Source organism: Hypanus sabinus, chromosome 2 (genome assembly GCF_030144855.1).
Source record: "Hypanus sabinus isolate sHypSab1 chromosome 2, sHypSab1.hap1, whole genome shotgun sequence".
In the NCBI taxonomy this organism is placed as follows: Eukaryota; Metazoa; Chordata; class Chondrichthyes; order Myliobatiformes; family Dasyatidae; genus Hypanus; species Hypanus sabinus.
In genome coordinates, this window is record NC_082707.1 from 10983921 (window position 1) to 11002274 (window position 18354).

At 44.7% G+C, this 18354-nt stretch overlaps 1 protein-coding gene across 1 annotated transcript in view; it reads left to right on the forward strand.

Annotated features, from left to right (window-relative positions):
• The window catches only part of LOC132406410 (segment polarity protein dishevelled homolog DVL-3), a 166171-nt gene that overhangs the window by 83814 nt on the left and 64003 nt on the right, over positions 1–18354 (forward strand). Inside the window, exon 4 of the mRNA XM_059992051.1 lies at positions 3823–3929. Coding sequence (XP_059848034.1) covers positions 3823–3929 — 107 coding nt within the window. The remainder of the gene's footprint in view (positions 1–3822; positions 3930–18354) is intronic.

The following is an 18354-nucleotide window of genomic DNA, read 5'->3' on the forward strand; positions in this document are numbered from 1 at the left end:
AATAAATAAATAAGAGATGGGGTAAGAAGGGGAGGAGGGGCATTAACGGAAGTTAGAGAAATCAATGTTCATGCCATCAGGTTGGAGGCTACCCAGCCGGTATATCAGGTGTTGTTCCTCCAACCTGAGTGTGGCCTCATCCTGACAATAGAGGAGGCCAGAATGGGAATGGGACGTGGAATTAAAATGCGTGGCCACTGGGAGGTCCTGCTTTTTCTGGCGGACCGAGCGTAGGTGTTCAGCAAAACGGTCTCCCAGTCTGCATCGGGTCTCACCAATATATAGAAGGCCGCACCAGGAGCACCGGACGCAGTATACCACACCAGCCAACTCACAGGTGAAGTGTCGCCTCACCTGGAAGGACTGGGGCCCTGAATGGTGGTGAGGGAGGACGTGTAAGGGCAGGTGTAGCACTTGTTCCACTTACAAGGATAAGTGCCAGGAGAGAGATTGGTGGGAAGGGATGGAGGGATGAATGGACAAGGGAGTTGCGTAGGGAGCGATCTCTGTGGGAAGTGGGGGGGGGGGAGACGTGCTTGGTAGTGGGATCCCATTGGAGGTGGCTGAAGTTACCCTCCCCCCCTTTTTCTCTCTCTGTGCCCATCTCACAATCACTCCTTACCTGTTCTCCATCTCCCACTGGTGCTCCCCTCCCCTTTTCTTTCTCCCTATCCTCTCCCATGATCCCATGATCTTCTCCCTTCTCCAGATCTGTATCCCTTTAGCCAATCAGCTTTCCAGCTCTTAGCTTTATCCCTCCCCCTCCTGTCTTCTCCTATCATTTTGGATTGCCCCCTTCCCCCCCCCCCCCCCACTTTCAAATCTCTTACTATCTTTTCTTTCAGTTAGTCCTGACGAAGGGTCTTGGCCGGAAACGTTGACTGTACTTCTTCCCATAGATGCTGCCTGGCCTGCTGCATTCCACCAGCATTTTGTGTGTGTTGCCTGAGGAAGGATACACTGGCTTTGGAGGCAGTGCAGAAGAGGTTCACCAGGTTGATTCCAGGGATGAAGGGGTTAACCTATGTGGAGAGGTTGAGTTGTCTGGGACTATACTTTCTGGAATTCAGAAGAATGAGAGGGAATCCTATAGAAACATATAAAGTTTTAAAAGGGATAGTTAAGATAGAAGTAGGAAAGTTGTTTCCATTGGTAATTGAGGCTAGAACTAGGGGTCATTGCCTCAAGATTCAGGGGAAAAGATTTAGGATAGAGATGAGGAGAAACTGTTTTTCCCTGAGAGTGGTGAATCTGTGGAATTCTCTGCCCAGGGAAGCAGTTGAAGCTTCTTCACTAAATATATTTAAGATACAGTTAGATTGGTTTTTATGTAGTAAAGGAATTAAGAGTTATGGAGAAAAGGCAGGTGGGTGGAGCTGAGTTTACGGACAGATCAGCCATGATCTTATTGAATGGCGGGGCAGGCTCGATTGGCCGGATGGCCTATTCCTGCTCCTATTTCTTATGTTCTTACATAGCGAGAAATCAGGTGCATGGGGTTGAGGGGGGGGGGGGGGGTCCAGGATCAGCCATGATGGAATGGCAGAGCAGACTTTTTTTTAAAAATGTCTTTTTTTTCCCAAATCTTTGTGTTATTATTATTATCCAAAATACAAGAATACATCGAAGTAAGTAACACTTAAGACGTCTCAAAAGGAAAAAAAATCAATATTAAAGATTGCAAAATATGATGACACAAAAAAGAGAAGAAAAAACCCTACTAAAGCAAGAAAAAGTGAGGGGAAAAAAAACCCATCAGGTGTTCAACCCCGGAGCCATGCGTCATACAAAAAGCTTCTAAAGATAAACATCAAAACGCCAGCAAAAATAGTCTATGGACAGATCAGCCATGATCTTATCGAATGGTGGGGCAGGCTCGATGGGCTGGATGGCCTATTCCTGCTCCTATTTCTATTTCATATTTCTTATTTTCTTACATAGCGAGAAATCAGGTGCATGGGGTTGAGGGGGGTCCAGGATCAGCCATGATGGAATGGCAGAGCAGACTTGATGGGCTGAATGGCCTGATTCTGCTCCTATATCTTATGGTTGTACAGAAATAAATTGTGCTTTATGTTCTCAGTATTTGTCTCATTGTTTGCTACAGCTGGGAAATCCTGCTGTGCTTACAGTGGCATGCAAAAGTTTGGGCACCCCTGGTCAAAATTTCTGTTACTGTGAATAGTTAAGTGAGTAGAAGATGAACTGATCTCCAAAAGTCATAAAGTTAAAGATGAAATATTCTTTTCAACATTTTGAACAAGATTAGTGTATTATTTTAGTTTTGTGCAATTTTAGAGTGAAAAGAAGGAAAGGGACACGTGCAAAAGTTTGGGCACCCCAAGAAATTTGCGCTCTCAAATAACTTTTAACAAGGTCTCAGACCTTAATTAGCTTGTTAGGGCTATGACTTGTAAACAATCATTGTTAGGAAAGGCCAGGTGATGCAAATTTCAAAGCTTTATAAATACCCTGACTCCTGAAACCTTGTCTCAACCATCAGCAGCCATGGGCTCCTTTAAGCAGCTCCCTGGCACTCTGAAAATTAAAACAAATGATGCCCACAAAGCAGGAGAAGGCTATAAGAAGATAGCAAAGCGTTTCCTCAGTACATAATGTAATTAAGAAATCGCAGTTAACAAGAACGGTGGAGGTCAAGTAGAGGTCCGGAAGACCAAGAAAACTTCCCAAGAGAGCTGCTCGTAGGATTGCTAGAAAGGCAAATCAAAACCCCCGTTTGACGCAAAAGACTTCAGGAAGATTTATCAGACTCTGGAGTGGTGGGGCACTGTTCTACTGTGCAGTGACACCTGCACAAATATGACCTCATAGAAGAGACATCAGAAGAAAACCTTTCCTGCATCCTCACCGCAAAATTCAGCGTCAGAATTTTGCAAAGGAACATCTAAACAAGCCTGATGCATTTTGGAGTCAGGTTCTATGGACACATTAAGTTAAAATAGAACTTTTTGGCTGCAATGAGCAAAGGTACGTTTGGATAAAAAAGGGTGCAGAATTTCATGAAAAGCACACCTCTCCAACTGTTAAATACGAGGGTGGATCGATCATACTTTGGGCTTGTGTTTCAGCCAGTGGCATGGGGAACGTTTCACTGGTAGAGGGAAGAATGAATTCAATTAAATACCAGCAAATTTTGGAAGCAAACATCACACTGTAAAAAAAAAGAGCTGAAGATGAAAAGAGGATGGCTTCTACAACAGGATAATGACCCTAAATGCACCTCAAAATAACAATGGACTACCTTAAGAGGTGCAAGCTGAAGGTTTTGCTATGGCCCTCACAGTCCCCCAACCTAAACATCGTCGAAAATCTGTGGATAGACCTCAAAAGAGCAGTGCATGCAAGATGGCGCAAGAATCTCTCAGAACTAGAAGCCTTTTGCAAGGAAGAATGGGCAAAAATCCCCCAAAAGGAATTGAAAGACTCTTAGCTGGCTACAGAAAGCATTTACAAGCTGTAATACTTGCCAAAGGGGTGTTACTAAGTACTGACCATGCAGGGTGTCCAAACTTTTGCTTTGGGCCCTTTTCCTTTTTTATTATTTTGAAATTGTATAAGATGGAAATAAAAAAAGTAATCTTGCTTAAAATATTAAACAAATATGTCATCTTTAACTTTATGCCTTTTGGAAATCAGGTCATCTTTTACTCGCTTAGCTATTCACAGTAACAGAAATTTTGACCAGGGCTACCCAAACTTTTGCATGCCACTGTATATTCTGTTGTGATGCTGACCGTCCGAAAGACATTGCAGTAATGTGGGAGCTCTGCCTCACAGTGTCTGTATTGTATTTCTCAACAGTGCAAACGCAGCTGGGAGTCAGGACAACCTAGACAATGAGACTGAGACGGAGTCGGTGGTTTCATCACGAAAGGAGAGGCTACGTCGGAAGGATGGGCACGAGCCCGGTGAGTGTCCCTGATGGAATGTCAGCAGAGCGGAGACAATGCACACTGGTTCTTTGAATATTTGATCGGATCACAAGTGTATGAGTAATCAGAGGTTCAAATCTGTGTTGTTTTCTTTTGCTTTTTCAATATGGTAGGTTTACATGGGTGGTGGGGTGGAGATGCGTCTCTACCAAAGATGGTGTAAGGCAAGGTGTAACATTTACTTAGACCCCCCCACCGATCAGGGTCACGTGAAGCCATGGGAGGAGGTGGTGGATGGTCGTATGAGCAGCTGGTGCAGATCACAAGTCCTGGTTATGTGATCACTGACACCAGGCCGACAATCTCCGAAGAGTATTGATAATGGCTGCAGTCACCCGTCTTGTAAAAACACTGCCCAGAGGAAGGCAATGGCAAACCATTTCTGAAAGAAAAAATGGCAAGACCAATCATGGTCATTGCCACAACCATGATCAATTGACCACATCGTACGGCATGGCACATAATGATTATGGTAACGCTTACAAGGATGCTGCCAGGACTCAGGACTTGAGATATAGGGAAATGTGTTTTAGGTGACATGAAGGTTGGTGGACTTGTGAGAGAGTTGTGGAGCACAGTGTGTTCTACAACTCTTTTTAAAAAAAAAACACACTACAACAAAAACCTGCCTCTCACATCTCCCTATACTTTTCTCCAAACACCTTAAAATTATGCTCCCTTTTATTAGCCTTTTCTGCTCTGGGAAAAAGGTGCTGGCTATCCAGTCTATTTATGCCTCTTAGCATCTTCAACTCTATCAAGTCATCTCTCATCATTCTTCACCTCTAGGAACTTGAATCTCTCAATCCTCTCAAACTCAGCACTGTTAGTGTAGATAGGAGCATGTGCACTGCCCGCTCCCTTTCTGAAAACAATGACCAGCTCCAGGTAAGGTTGGGTGAATGTTGGAGGGAAATAAGCAGAAATACAAAGGAAAGAGTCTTGTGAAAATTTATAAGGATGTTGCCGGGACTTGAAAAAGGTTAACTTTATCCCTGGAGCGTAGGAAAATGAGGGGAGAATTGATAAACTCTGAAGGGTATAGACAGGGTAATTACAAGCATGCTTTTCCTGTTGAGTTTGAGTGAGATTAGAACTAGAGGTCATGGGTTAAAGGTGAAAGGTGAAACATTTAACGGGAACTTAATTTGGAGGGTGATGTGAGTGTGGAACTGCCAGTGGAAGTGGTGGGTACAAGGTAAATTTCAACGTTTAAGAGAAGTTTGGATAGATACATAGATGGGAGTGCTATCGTCCACGTGGAGATCGATGGGACAGAGTAATAGTTCATTATGGACTAGATGGGCTAACGTGCCTATTTCTGTGCTGTAGTGCTCTGTTTGTCTCTAGGCTGCTGTGACTGTCAGTATTTATATTAGGTTCCATGTAATTCTTGAGTTACTCTTGCATTGACTTTGGTTTAGTTAATCAATACTGAATGACCACCTTGTGTTTGCATATACCAAATATGCAAAATACTGTATTGATCAAAGCAGAACCGTTAGAGGTTTTGGAAACACAAGCAATTCTGCAGATCCTGGAAATCCAGAGCATCACACTCAAAATTGGATCCTCTACTTCCTAACTGGAAGAGCACAATCTGTGTGGATCGGTGAATATTTCCTCCTCGCTGACGATCAACACTGGTGCATCTCAGGGGTGTGTGCTTAGCCCGCTGATATACCCATGACCGTGTGGCTAGGCATAGCTCAAATGTCATCTATAAATTTGCTGATGATACAACCATTGTTGGTAGAATCTCAGATGGAGATGAGAGGGTGTACAGGAGCAGGATAAGCCAACTAGTGGAGTGGTGTTGCAGCAACAATCTGTCAGTAAGACGAAAGAGCTGATTGTGGACTTCAGGAAGGGTAAGACGAAGGAACACATACCAATCCTCATAGAGGGATCAGAAGTGGAGGGAGTGAGCAGCTTCAAATACTTTGGGTGGCACGATCTCTGAGGACCTAATCTGGTTGCATCATCTTGATGCAGTCATTAAGAAGGCAAGACAGCAACTATACTTTATTAGGAGTTTGAAGAGATTTGGTATGTCAACAAATACACTCAAAAACTTCTATAGATGTACCGTGGAGAGTATCACTGTCTGGTATTGGGGGGGGGGGGGGGGGCTACTGAACAGGACCGACAGAATCTGCAGAGTGTTCTAAATTTAATCAGCTCCATCTTGGTTACTAGCCTGCAAAGCACCCAGAACATCTTCAAAGAGCGGTGTCTCAGAAAAGTTGTATCCGTTACTAAGGACCTCCAGCACTCCGGAACAGCTTCTTCCTCTCTGCCATCCGATTCCTAAATGCACATTGAACTGTGAACACGATCTCACATTTTAAAATATGTATTATTTCTGTTTTTGCATGATTTTTAATCTATTCAATATACATTTACTGTAACTGATTTATTTATTATTATTATTTTCCTTCTATATTATGTATTACATTGAGCTGCTGCTGCCATAGATGCTGGTGATAATAAACCTGATTCTGATTCTGGTATACTGGAGGAACTCAGCAGGTCAGGCAGCATCTATGGACAGAAATACACAGTCATGGTTTGGGCTGAGACCCTTCTGCCCCCTTCCTTACCAGTCTTGATGAAGGGTCTTGGGCCGAAACATGGACTGTTTGTTTACCTCCATGGATGCTGTCAGAGCTAATAAATCAGAGCTAATAAGCCTCACATAAATCATTTGATTTATTCCACACCATTCCACAGCATTGTAATGAATGGCATTTGAAACCCACAACTGGTAAGAACAAGTGGACAAAGAAGGGCAGCTGGCTCTATTTGTGGGAACAAACGTTTGTAGGTATGAATCTGAATTAGAATCAGGTTTAATATCACTGTACATACTGTACAGTGCAAACGTCTTGGGCACATATCTATAGTAGTGAGGATGCCTAAGACTTTTGCATAGTACTTGTATGTCAACACGAAGTGGAGAGTGAATTTTTAAATCTGGTGAGTGAGAAGGATGTTGGAAATGGTGAGGGTGCAGCGCCGCGGGAGAGGTGTGGTGAGTAATGAGAAAACCTGATTCTGATATGAGTCTCTGTTGTGGACTGAGAGTGGGAAGGGGGCAGGGAGAGGGGCAAAGGGGGGAGGGAGCGGGAAGCACCAGGGAGATACTACTGATCGATAAATCAATTGTTTGGAATCAAATGACCTTGCCTGGTGTCTCGGGGCTGGGTGTTTCTGTAGCCACACTACCCCCACCCCCACACCTGGCACTCCTTCTCCACACCTGTCCCACATCCCTCCTGCTGCACTCCACCCTCACCATTGCCAACATCCTTTGCTCCTGCCAGATTCACCAACACAAGTTAGATATGGCCCTTGTGGCTAAAGGGATCAGGGGGTATGGAGAGAAAGCAGGTACAGGGTTCTGAGTTGGATGATCAGCCATGATCATACAGAATGGCAGTGCAGGCTCGAAGGGCCGAATGGCCTACTCCTGCACCTATTTTCTATGTTTCTACACTCTCTGCTGCATGTTGACAAATACAGTACTATGCAAAAGTATGAGGCAGCCTAGCTGTACAAATGTGCCTAAGACTTTAACACAGTATTGTACAACCCTGAGATTCATTTTCTTGCAGACATTCACAATAATCATAAAGAACACGAAAGAATTCATGTAAAACCTCACACTACTAAAGCAGACAAACAACTGATGTGCAAATACAAAAAGTGAGAAAGTAATAATAATAAAAAATATACAATAAACATTGAGAGCATGAGTTGTTGAGCCCTTGGATATGAGGCCATAGATTGTGGAATCAGTTCAGTGTAGGAATTTTGTTCAAGAGCCTGAGGTTCCTGTACTTCCTTCCTGATGGCAGAAGCAAGAAGCGAGGATGTTCTAGGTGGTGGAGGTCTCTGATGATGGATGTTGCTTTCCTGATAAGTGTGCTCAGTGGTGGAGAGGGCTTTACCCACGATGGGCTGAGCTGTGATGCAGTTTGCCAGAAGGGCGATAACTTGGCCTTGGCTTGCCATAGTAGCGTAGCGGTTAGCACGACCCTAGTACAGCTCGGGGCGTCGGAGTTCAGTCCCGGCAGGATCTGTAAGGATTTTGTCCACCTGCCTACGATGACGAGGGTTTCTTCCCACAGTCCAAAGACGTACCAGTTGCTAGGTTAACTGGTCATTGTAAATTGTCCCGTGATTAGGATAGGGTAAAATAGCTGGGTTGCTGGGCAGCACGGGCTCGATGGCATGGAAGGGCCTGTTCCTCGCTGTATCTGTAAGTAAATAAATAAGCTATGATGGAGCAGATATGATGGGCTGAGTGGCCTAATTCTCCTCCTACATCTTACGGTCTTATTGGAAGTTGATTATTGCAGTGGTGTCTGTAAGTTGAGAATTTGTAACCCAGTGATGGTCTGTATTGGAAATCGGCACAAAGTGAGATCTTGTAAACACAGAGGTGAGCAGTGAGGATACTGTCAATCACCTGAGACTGGGCATAGACTGTTGGACTTGAACTTTACACGCTGAATTATGAAATGGTGCACTTTGGTGGAAAGGTAACAATTTGTAACGGCACTGAGTGAATAACCTCACGCTGACCTACTCCCTCCTCTCCATTCAGAGCTAGTGGACCGAATCCAGGCACATACATGACCTTTCCCATGCACTGCGCTTCCCGTTTCATCGTGTTTGTGCAGTTGTCAAGGAGGAGAGGCTGTGTGACATTTATTGGGCTTTGCCTGTTGATTAGTGAACTGTGTATGCTTGTGTAAGCACAGCACTGGAGCAGTGGTCAGTGTCACCCGATCCCGTTACTCCCTGCAGGGAACTTCTTCACTCATTTAGAACTGGGACTAGAAACAAGTGTGGACTGCTGTTGTAGGGGTAGCTTTAGCGCTATGATGGAAACAGAAGGTGGTACCTTGGTAGGGACAAGGCTCGTGCTATCACAGACAAGAGAAAATCTGCAGATGCTGGAAATTTGAGCAACACGCACAAAATGCTGGAGTGACTCAGCAGGCCTGGTGGTATCTTTTCCTCGATGCTGCCTGGCCTGCTGAGATCTTCCAGCATTTTTTGTGTGTTGCACAGGGTTAACTCTGTGTGAGGGCAGGTTTAACACTGGTCGGGACAGGATTAATGCTGTGGTCGCCAAGTCATTGGCTATATTTAAAGTGAATGTTGATTCTTGATTAGTCAGGGCATCAAAGATTATGGGGAGAAGGCAGGAAAATGGCATTGAGTGGGATAATAAGTCAGCCATGACGGAATGGCAGAACAGTCTCAATGGGCCAAATGGCCTCATTCTGCTCCTGTATCTTATATACTTATGGAACAGAACTGCCACTATTTCCACACTTACCCCTACGTGTCTACCTGTCACCTGTCAGCTCTTGCTCCATCTCTCACCCCCATTTTATAGTGGCCAGTTCCTTCCATCGTACAGTCCAGGTGAAGGGTATCTACCTACTGTCCACTTCACTCCTGACACGAGGAGTTCATCCAGCATCTGCCTCTTCTTGTGTTTCTGAAAAGACCATCCAAAGCTTCCACATTCTTCCTATAATGAGGTGAACAGAACTGAACGCAATACTCTTTTGCTCCATCCGCAAAAAAGACAGGATTTCCCACCGACAACCATTTCAGTTCCATTCCCCACTCCCATACAGACATGTCAGTCCATGGCCTCCTCTGCAGCCACGATGAGGACACCCTCAGGTTGGAGGAGTGATACCTCACACCCATCTGGGTAGCCTCCAACCTGATGGCATGAACATCGATTTCTCCAGCTTCTGGTAATTTTTCCTCCTCTCACTTCCCTCTTCTTAAATTCCCCATTCTGGTTCCTCGTGTACTACTTCTCACCTGCCTATCACTTCCCCCTGGTTTCCCATGGCCCAGTCTCCTCTCCTATCAAATTCCTCCTTCAGCTCTTTACTTTTACCACCCCTCACCTCTCAGCTTCTTGCGTCATTCCCAACTTGGCTTCACCTATCACCTCCTAGCTTGTACTCCTTCCCCCACCCCACCCCCTTCACCTTACTCTTCCTCCTTCCTTTCCATTCCTGAGAAAGGGTCTTGGCCCGAAACGTTGACTGTTTATTCCTTTCGTTAGATGCTGCCTGACCTGCTGTGTTCCTCCAGACTGTTGTGTGATTTCCAAAATCAGCAGAATCTCTTGTGTTTACAATGTTCCAAGTGTAGTTTAACAAGAACTTTATAGAGCTGCAGCATTACCTCATGGCTTTTGAACTCAATCCCCAACTAGTGAAGCCCAGCACACACATACCTCTGTGACAACCCTGTCCATTTGAACCTTCAGGCATTTGGTTTTGAAATGACCGACATGACCCTAATTATTTCACTTTGGCAACACTGATCACTTTGATTGCTTTGCTCTGAAAAAGGACCTTTTATAAGATAAAGGCTAGATTACATTTATCGGTCACATGAACATTCAAAATTCAAGAATGTTTAATGTAAGCACTAGTGTAAAGGAGAGGAAAATAATTGTTACTCTGGATCTGATGCAGCACAATAAAAACACAATGAGATAAGGAACAATAATAATAATTAAAACACAATAAATATAAATACATAAGATGGCTTATGTATATTGATTGTATGTCCATATAGTGACTCTAGGCTGTACATAAGGTGACTGATGGGAAATAATGAAGTACTGAGTGGAGGTGTTGATCAGCCTCACTGTTTGGGGAAAGTAACTGTTTTTGAGTCTGGTGGTCCTGGTGTGGATGCTGCATAGCCTCCTCCCTGATGGGAGTGGGATAGACAGTCCATGAGCAGGGTGGGTTGAATCCTTGATGCTGTTACTGGCCCTTTTTTGTGTAGACAGTATATCACTGATGGCGTGTAGACTGGTGCTAGTGACACATTGGGCAGTTTTAACCACCTGATGTAGAGCTTCCTTTCTGGTGCTGTATATCGAAATTTACAGTGAAATGCATAGTTTGCATCAACGCCCAACAAACTCCAAGGATTTACTGGGGGGCATCCTGCAAATATCGCCACTCTTCGAACGTGGAAGGAAACTGGAGCACTTGGAGGAAACATTTGATTAAAAACATACAAACTCTTTACAGACTGCAGTGGGAATTGAGCCCGGGTCGCTGGCACTGTAAATCATTGCATTAATGGCTATGCTACAGTACCGTCCTATTCTTTCATTCTGAATGTGTTCGTTCTTGTAAAAACTGCATATACCTTGTTTTTTTCCCCCTTCTGAATGCTGTTTCTATGATGTATGTCTGAGATGCTGCTGTGAGTTTTTCCATTACACCTGAGCAGATATGTGCCTGTGGATATGACATTAAACTTGAATTTGTCTTTATAGGCTCCCAGATCATTCTTCCTTATTATTTTGTTACTAAAAACCACAATTCGATTGTCTGTGAGTTTCCCATGGTCTTTCTGTTGTATCCCCTCCCCCCGTACTCTCCCTTTCAGTTTGCTGTTCTTGTTCATTGCCTTCTCACTGCCCCCTGACCTCTGACCTCCAAAGCCTCCCAGTGTTTGCTCGTAAATCACTCGGGCGCCTCTCTGTAAATAAAGAATGCCGAGGAGGTGTAGGTTACAGAGAATGGAGAGTGATTGGGCTGAGCTGAGGGTGAGAGCGGTGTTGGTGAAATGGAATTGGTTTATTATTGTCACACATACTGAGGTAGGATGATAACATATCTTGCACACAATCCATAATAATGATGCTTTGAAGTCGTAGAAGGGAAAGCATTAACACAAAGGAGGATGCAAGGCGGCACAGTACTGCCTGACACTTCACAGCACCATCATGATCAGAGTGCAGTTGCTGCCCTTGTCTGTAAGGAGTTTGTATGTTCTCCCTCTTCGTGCTCCAGATGCCTCTCACATTCCAAAGGCATGCGGGATAGTTGTGGCAGAGGCACTGGTGGGCTGTCGCCAATGCAATCTCAGAATGTGTTGCTTGTTGATGCAAACAATGGATTTCACTGTCGGGTTTGTTGTTTTGATGTAAATGTGACCCAAAAAGCTGATCTTTAATCTTTTAGAAAGAGTATATTGCATGCAGGCAGTAAGGTGCGACATCGTGACAGGGTAGATTGTGAGGCCGTAAGCCCTCGGGAGTAAGTAGTTCCATTGTCTAATAGTGGGTGAGCCGGCCGGCGGTGTAGTGGCATCCGCCCCAGCTGAGTGGTCCCAGGTTCGAATCTGGCCCGCTTCTTACATCCATGAGCTGGCAACTCAGCCTCGTAAAAAAAAACAGACAAATGCTAAAGAAATGGTAAGGTGGCAGCCTGGTGCACCACCAGGCGCGGAGAGGAAAAAAATAACAGCGGGATCAAAGTTGTTCTTGAGCTTGGTGGTAAGTGCTTTCAGGCTTTTGTGTCTTCTGCTTGGTGGGAGAGGGGAGAAGAGAGAGTGTCTGGGGTGAATGGAGTCTTTAATTACATTGGCTGCTTTCCCCAGGCAGTGAGAAGGGTAAACGGAATCCATAGAGGGGACACCAGTGCAGGGCTGTGTCTGCAACTCTGCAGTTTCTTGCGGTCATGTGCAAAGCAGATGCCGTAACAAGCCGTTTGCGTTGGGATTGGAAGCTTTCTGTGCTGCATCGCTAACGATTGGCATGGATCAAAAGAGACATACCAAATTTCTTTAGCAACCTGAGGAAGTAGCAGCAATAGTCAGCTTTCTTGGCTATAGCATCTACGTGTTTGGACCAGGATAAGCTATTGGTGATGTTCGCTCCTTAGAACATTTAAGTTTTCAGCCCTCCTGAGCTCAGTACTGATGATGTAAAGTTTGAGTGGTGAGCAGATCTGTGTGGTCCACAGGTTGCTAGAATGTGGCAACCACAGAAAAAAGCAATTTACTCTCTTCTGAGATAAACTTAATGCAAAGTCCAACACGGGAACGGAAGGATCTTTGGGTCCATGACCATGGGTCCCTCAAAGTTGCCACACAGGTTGATAGGTTGGTTAGGAGGTGTAGGGTGTGTTGGCGTTCATTAGTTGCGCCTTGAGTTTAAGAGATGTACGGTAAAACTCTGGTTCAACCACGCGGGTTCTGGTCGCTTCGTTACAGAGAGGATGTGGGAGCTTGAGAGATGGTGCAGAGTGATTCACCAGGATGCTGCCAGGATTACAGCGTGTCCTGAGGAGGAAAGGTTGAGTGAGCTCGGGCTTTACTCTTTGGAATGAGGGAAGTTGAGAGGCAACTTGGCAGAGGTGTATAAAATGATAAAAGGCATTGATAAAGTGGTGAGCCAGCACCTTTTTTCCCCAGAGCAGAAATGACTAATAGAAGGGGGCATAATTTTCAGGTGACTGAAGGAAAGGATTGGAAGCATGTCAGAGGTAGGTGTATTCACATAGTAGGTGGTGGGTGTGTGGAACGCACTGCCAGGGGTGATAGTAGAGGCAGATACATTAGGGGCATTTAAGAAACTCTTAGACAGGCATATGGATGATAGAAAAATGGAGGGCTATGTGGGAGGGAAGGGTTAGATAAATAGGGTCAGCATAACATGATGGGCTGAAGGGCCTGTTCTGTTCTATGTTCTATTCTACAACAATTTCCATTTCAAGTTCAACTTTATTGTCATCTGACTGTACAACCAAAAGGAGCAATGTTCCTCCAGACCACAAAACATAGATCACACACAACACATAAAATAAAATATGGCCACAGGTAACCAGTGCAGTAAAATGTAAACCGCTCACTGTCAGTAATGTTTTGAGGGGTTCGGGGAAGGTGTTACAGAAGGAGAAGAGTATGACACCAGAACGAACCCGGGAAGGTGAAGGATCTTTTTCAAGGAACGTCACAGGAGTCCTTCTCGGGCGTTTGTAATAGAGAACTTTCTGCAGTCCATGGTGGATGAAATCAGTGTGGCAAACAGTTTGCTGAGTGCACAGCTCCCAGTGTTTCTGCAGCAGATGCAGGCCCAACTGTTTGTCAGGGTGGCTCTGGCCACACGGATACTGACAGCACTGGCTCTTCAGGTTCTCAAGCTGATCTCCTCTTGGATTACTTGCCCCTGAAACCTTGCTTTGAGTCTTGGCACTTTGAACTGAGAGAGTTTATGAGCAGAGAAAGCATTGATTTTGGTACAAAGTCACAAAAACCGATATTGGCTCAAATGGCTGAAGTTTATTTAATGGGTTAGGTGATGAGTGTTTCAAAGGGGGTGACTGTGTGTACCTGTGAGTCTATGTGCATGTGAGTGTGTGTGAGAGAGGGAGAGAGCAAAAGTGAGACAGACTAAGATTGTAGAGATTAGCTTCAGGCCCTGGCAATTGATGGAAATGATTAAATTCAGCAATGAAAGAGAAAGGTGAAAATTGGAGGAACTGAGAGATATCAAGGGAGTAAGAATGAGGGGTGATCTCATTGAACACCGTCGAATATTGAAATGCCAAGATAGAGTGGATATGGGGAGGCTGTTTCTTAAAGTGGGGGAGTCTTGGACCAGAGTCAACAGCCACAGAATACTCGGACATCTGTTTAGAAAGAGATGAGGAAACGTTTCTTTAGCCTGGTGGTGATGAATCTGTGGAATTCATTGCCACAGGTAACTGTGGAGGTCAGGTCGTTGGGTATTTTATAGCAGAGGTTGATGGGTGCTTGGTTAGCCAGGGCATCAAAGGTTAAGGGTAAAAGGTAGGAGACTGGGATTGACAGGGATATAAAATCAGCCGTGATCGAATGACAGCACAGGCTTGATGAGCCGAATAAACGAATTCTGCTCCTACGTATTGTATGTCTTGTGGTCATATGGGTTGTTGGGCTGGAGGTGATTACATGATCGAGATACATTTCAGAATTCCAGAGTCTGTTTCAGCAGCGAATCACTTTGACAGAGCAGTTTATGAATTGACGAGTCAATGCTGTGAACCTGGACGGGACTTATTTGGCCAGCTTCACAACTAACTGCCATATTTTGTTGATAACAGCCCTAAATCAAACATAATTTGTGATCCTGTAATAAACGCAGGTGCAAGACTACACAGATTTGGCAGCATTTGTGTATCGTTTTAATTAGTAACATTCACCCTATGCTGCAGCCTGCCGGACGGAGTTCAGACTGATGCGTGAGCAGTAAAGGCTTGCGACAAGCCCCCTCTTTCCCAGAGACAGTTAACCCTCCACCTGGACCCTGAAAGGTGACCTGAGTGTGTAATGGTCCCTTTTCTACATGCTCGGGAGGCTGGACGAGTGAGACCAGCTCTCCTCCAAGATGAGACACAGAAAATCTCGGAGCAAACAGATGCAGGGATTTGCGTCGACGTTCAGTGCCAAGAATCTGCTGATTTAATAGCTCCCATTCTAACACTGCGAACAGACTAAGCCAACATTGTCACTGCATACTGTGACTGTTCATTAATTATAGATTTAGCACTTTGCAGAGGAATCAAGGGAGTTGGCAGAACATCCAACATAATGAACAACCTCACGCCTGCAGTAACAACCAAGGTCCAGGACTTCATTGTCAGATGGAAAAGTCCATGTGTGCACAGACACAATGAAAACCTTACTTGAGGCAGCATTATAGACACATAGCGTTATATAAGTAACATTCATTAGAAAAACATAAATCTATATTAAACAGAATACTTATAATGAAGTGCAGTATTAAAACAATTTTTTTTTTAATCGAAACTGAACAAAGTGTTACTGCTTCAGGGTTGTGTAGGCTGGTCCAAGAACCGAATGGTTGAAGGGAAGTAACACACACAGAATACTGGAGAAACTCTGCAGGCCAGTCCTGAGGAAGGGTCTCGGCCCGAAATGTCAACTGTTTACTCTTTTTCCGTAGATGTTGTCTGCCCTGCTGAGTTCCTCCAGCATTTTGTGTGTGTGGCTCGGATTTACGGTCTCTCATTGTTGTGGTTGAAGGGAAGTTGCTATTCTTGAACCTGGTGGTTCTGTATCTCCTGTCCGATAGTAGCTGCAATAAGATGACAGGCCTGGATGGAGGGAATCTTCCAGTAATTTCTCCCCTCTCCTTCTACTCCCCTTTTACATTTGCCATTCTAGTTCAGCTCTTACCCCTTTCTACCTCCATAGATGCCACCTGACCTGGTGAGTTTGTCAAGCATTTTGTGTGTGTTTCATTGTATTGCCAGCATATGCATAATCTCTTATGTTTATGAAACTCCTAATAAATTAAGTTTTTTTTTAAACACAGAGAATGGTGGTGCCACGGGTGGAGGTAGATGCAGGTATGTCAGGGGCATTTCAGAGGCTCTTAAATGGGAACATGGATGATAGAAAAATGGAGGACTATGGAGGGAAGGGTTAGATTGATCTTGGGTTAGGTATAAAGGTCAGCACAACGTCGTGGGCTGAAGGGCCTGTACAGTGTTGTAATGTTCTATGTTCTAAGGTTTAGCCGACTCCTCAGAGGGAGATGCCAGGAATTTGCAAGCACAAGGCAGAAAGTGTCTTCAGAGTTCCATAGGCTGGGATTACATTCAGGAATCACAGCAGAAACAGTTAGGTTACCATCATTGTTTAATCAGCCATTAACAATCAATTAGTAGCCTTTTGTTGTGTTACATTCATTATGTGGTTTTCCTGGCAGTGAACATCCCTGTGCACTCATCTGTAGACATTCTCAATCCCTATACCAGATGCTCCTCTGTGTCTGAACTGGTGTCCCTTGCCATCACTCTACCAAACCTGAGTTCTTCAGCTCTTTAACTCTTTCGTTCCAGAAATGTCACAGAGAGCAAATTTATACAGCAAGGACACAGGCCCTTCGGCCCAACTGGTACGTGCTGACCTCAGTGCTCCATCCAAGCTAGTCCCAATTACCACTATGCCTCTAAACGTGCGCTATGTTGGTGCTTGGATGTGTGGCAACAAGTCTGGCCTGGTAGTTAATGCATTTCACTATGCCCTGTTAAAGAGTCTCAGCTTGAAAGGTCAGCTGTTTATTCCTCTCTCTCGAGGCTGCCTGACCTGCTGGGTTCCTCAAGCATTTAGAGTGTGTTGCTCTGGATTTCCAGCATCTGCAGTGTCTCTTGTGTCACTATGATTTGATGTAAAAGTGATAAATAAACTTGAATCTTGTAGCTTTTCTAATCCATGTACCTAACCAAGCATGTTTTAAGAGTTGCAATTCTACCCCTCAGTGGCAGGGTGGTGATACGTCTCCATCAAAGGAGGTGGAATGCGGTCCTTCCTAGGCTAGCCTGCAGGTCACCCTTGGGCAAGGTGTAGCACCTACTTAGCCCCCAAGCAGGGTCATGTGAGGCAATGGGAGCAGGTGGCAGATAGTCCTATGAGCAGCTGGTGCATTATCAAAAGTCCTGGCGATCACTGACGACAGGCAGACAATCTCTGAAGAATATTGAGAATGGCTGGGGTCACTCGTCTTTGTGAAAACACTGCCCAGAAGAAGGCAATGGCAAGCCACTTCTGCAGAAAATTTACCAAGAACAATCATGGTCACCATGATTGCCTTCGTCATACGACATGGCACATTATGATGATGGATTGTACCCACCTCAACCACTTCCACTGGGAGCTCATTCCATATACCATCACCCTTTGTGTAAAACAAAATGACAGCCCTCAAGTTCCTATTAAAGCACTCCCCCTCACCTTACTCCTCTGCTCTCTAGCTTTTGATTCCATAACTCGAGGGGGAAAAAAACTGAGTGTCTGGGCCCCTCATAATTCTATACCCCTTCATAAGATCAGATTCAGAATCAGTCAGGTTTGATATTACTGGCAAATGTCATGAAATGTGCAGCAGCCGTACAATGCAATACATAATAAAACTATAAATTACAGTAAGTATATGTACAGTAGAGAATAAAATTAAGTCACCATCTTCATCATGATGTGCCAGGACGTATGACAAAGGCAATCATCAAGTTGACCATGACTATTTTTGGCGAATTTTTCAGTAGAAGTAGTTTTCCACAAGACGGGTGACCCCAGGTGTTATTAATACTCTTCAGAGATTACTGCCTAGCATCAGTGGTCACATAACCAGGGCTTGTGAGATGCACGAGCAGCTCATACGACCATCCACCACCTGGTCCCATGGCTTCACGTGACCCTGATCAGCGGAGGCTATGCAGGTGCTACACCTTTGCCCAAGGGTGACCTGCAGGTTAACAGAGGAAAGGAGTGCCTTACTCCTCTTTTGGTAGAGATGTATCTCACCCCCACCACCCGAAAAATTAAGCAAGTAGTGCAAAATGAGAGGGAAGAAATAGTGAGGTAGTTTTCATGGGTTCATCATCCATTCAGAAATCTGATGGCAGGCAGGAAGGAGCTGTCTTCAGGTTCCCGTAACACCTCATTGATGGTATCAATAAGGCATGTCCTGGGTGATGGGGTCCTTAATAATGGATGCCACCTTCTTGAGGTGTTGCCTGTTGAAGATGTTCTCAATGTC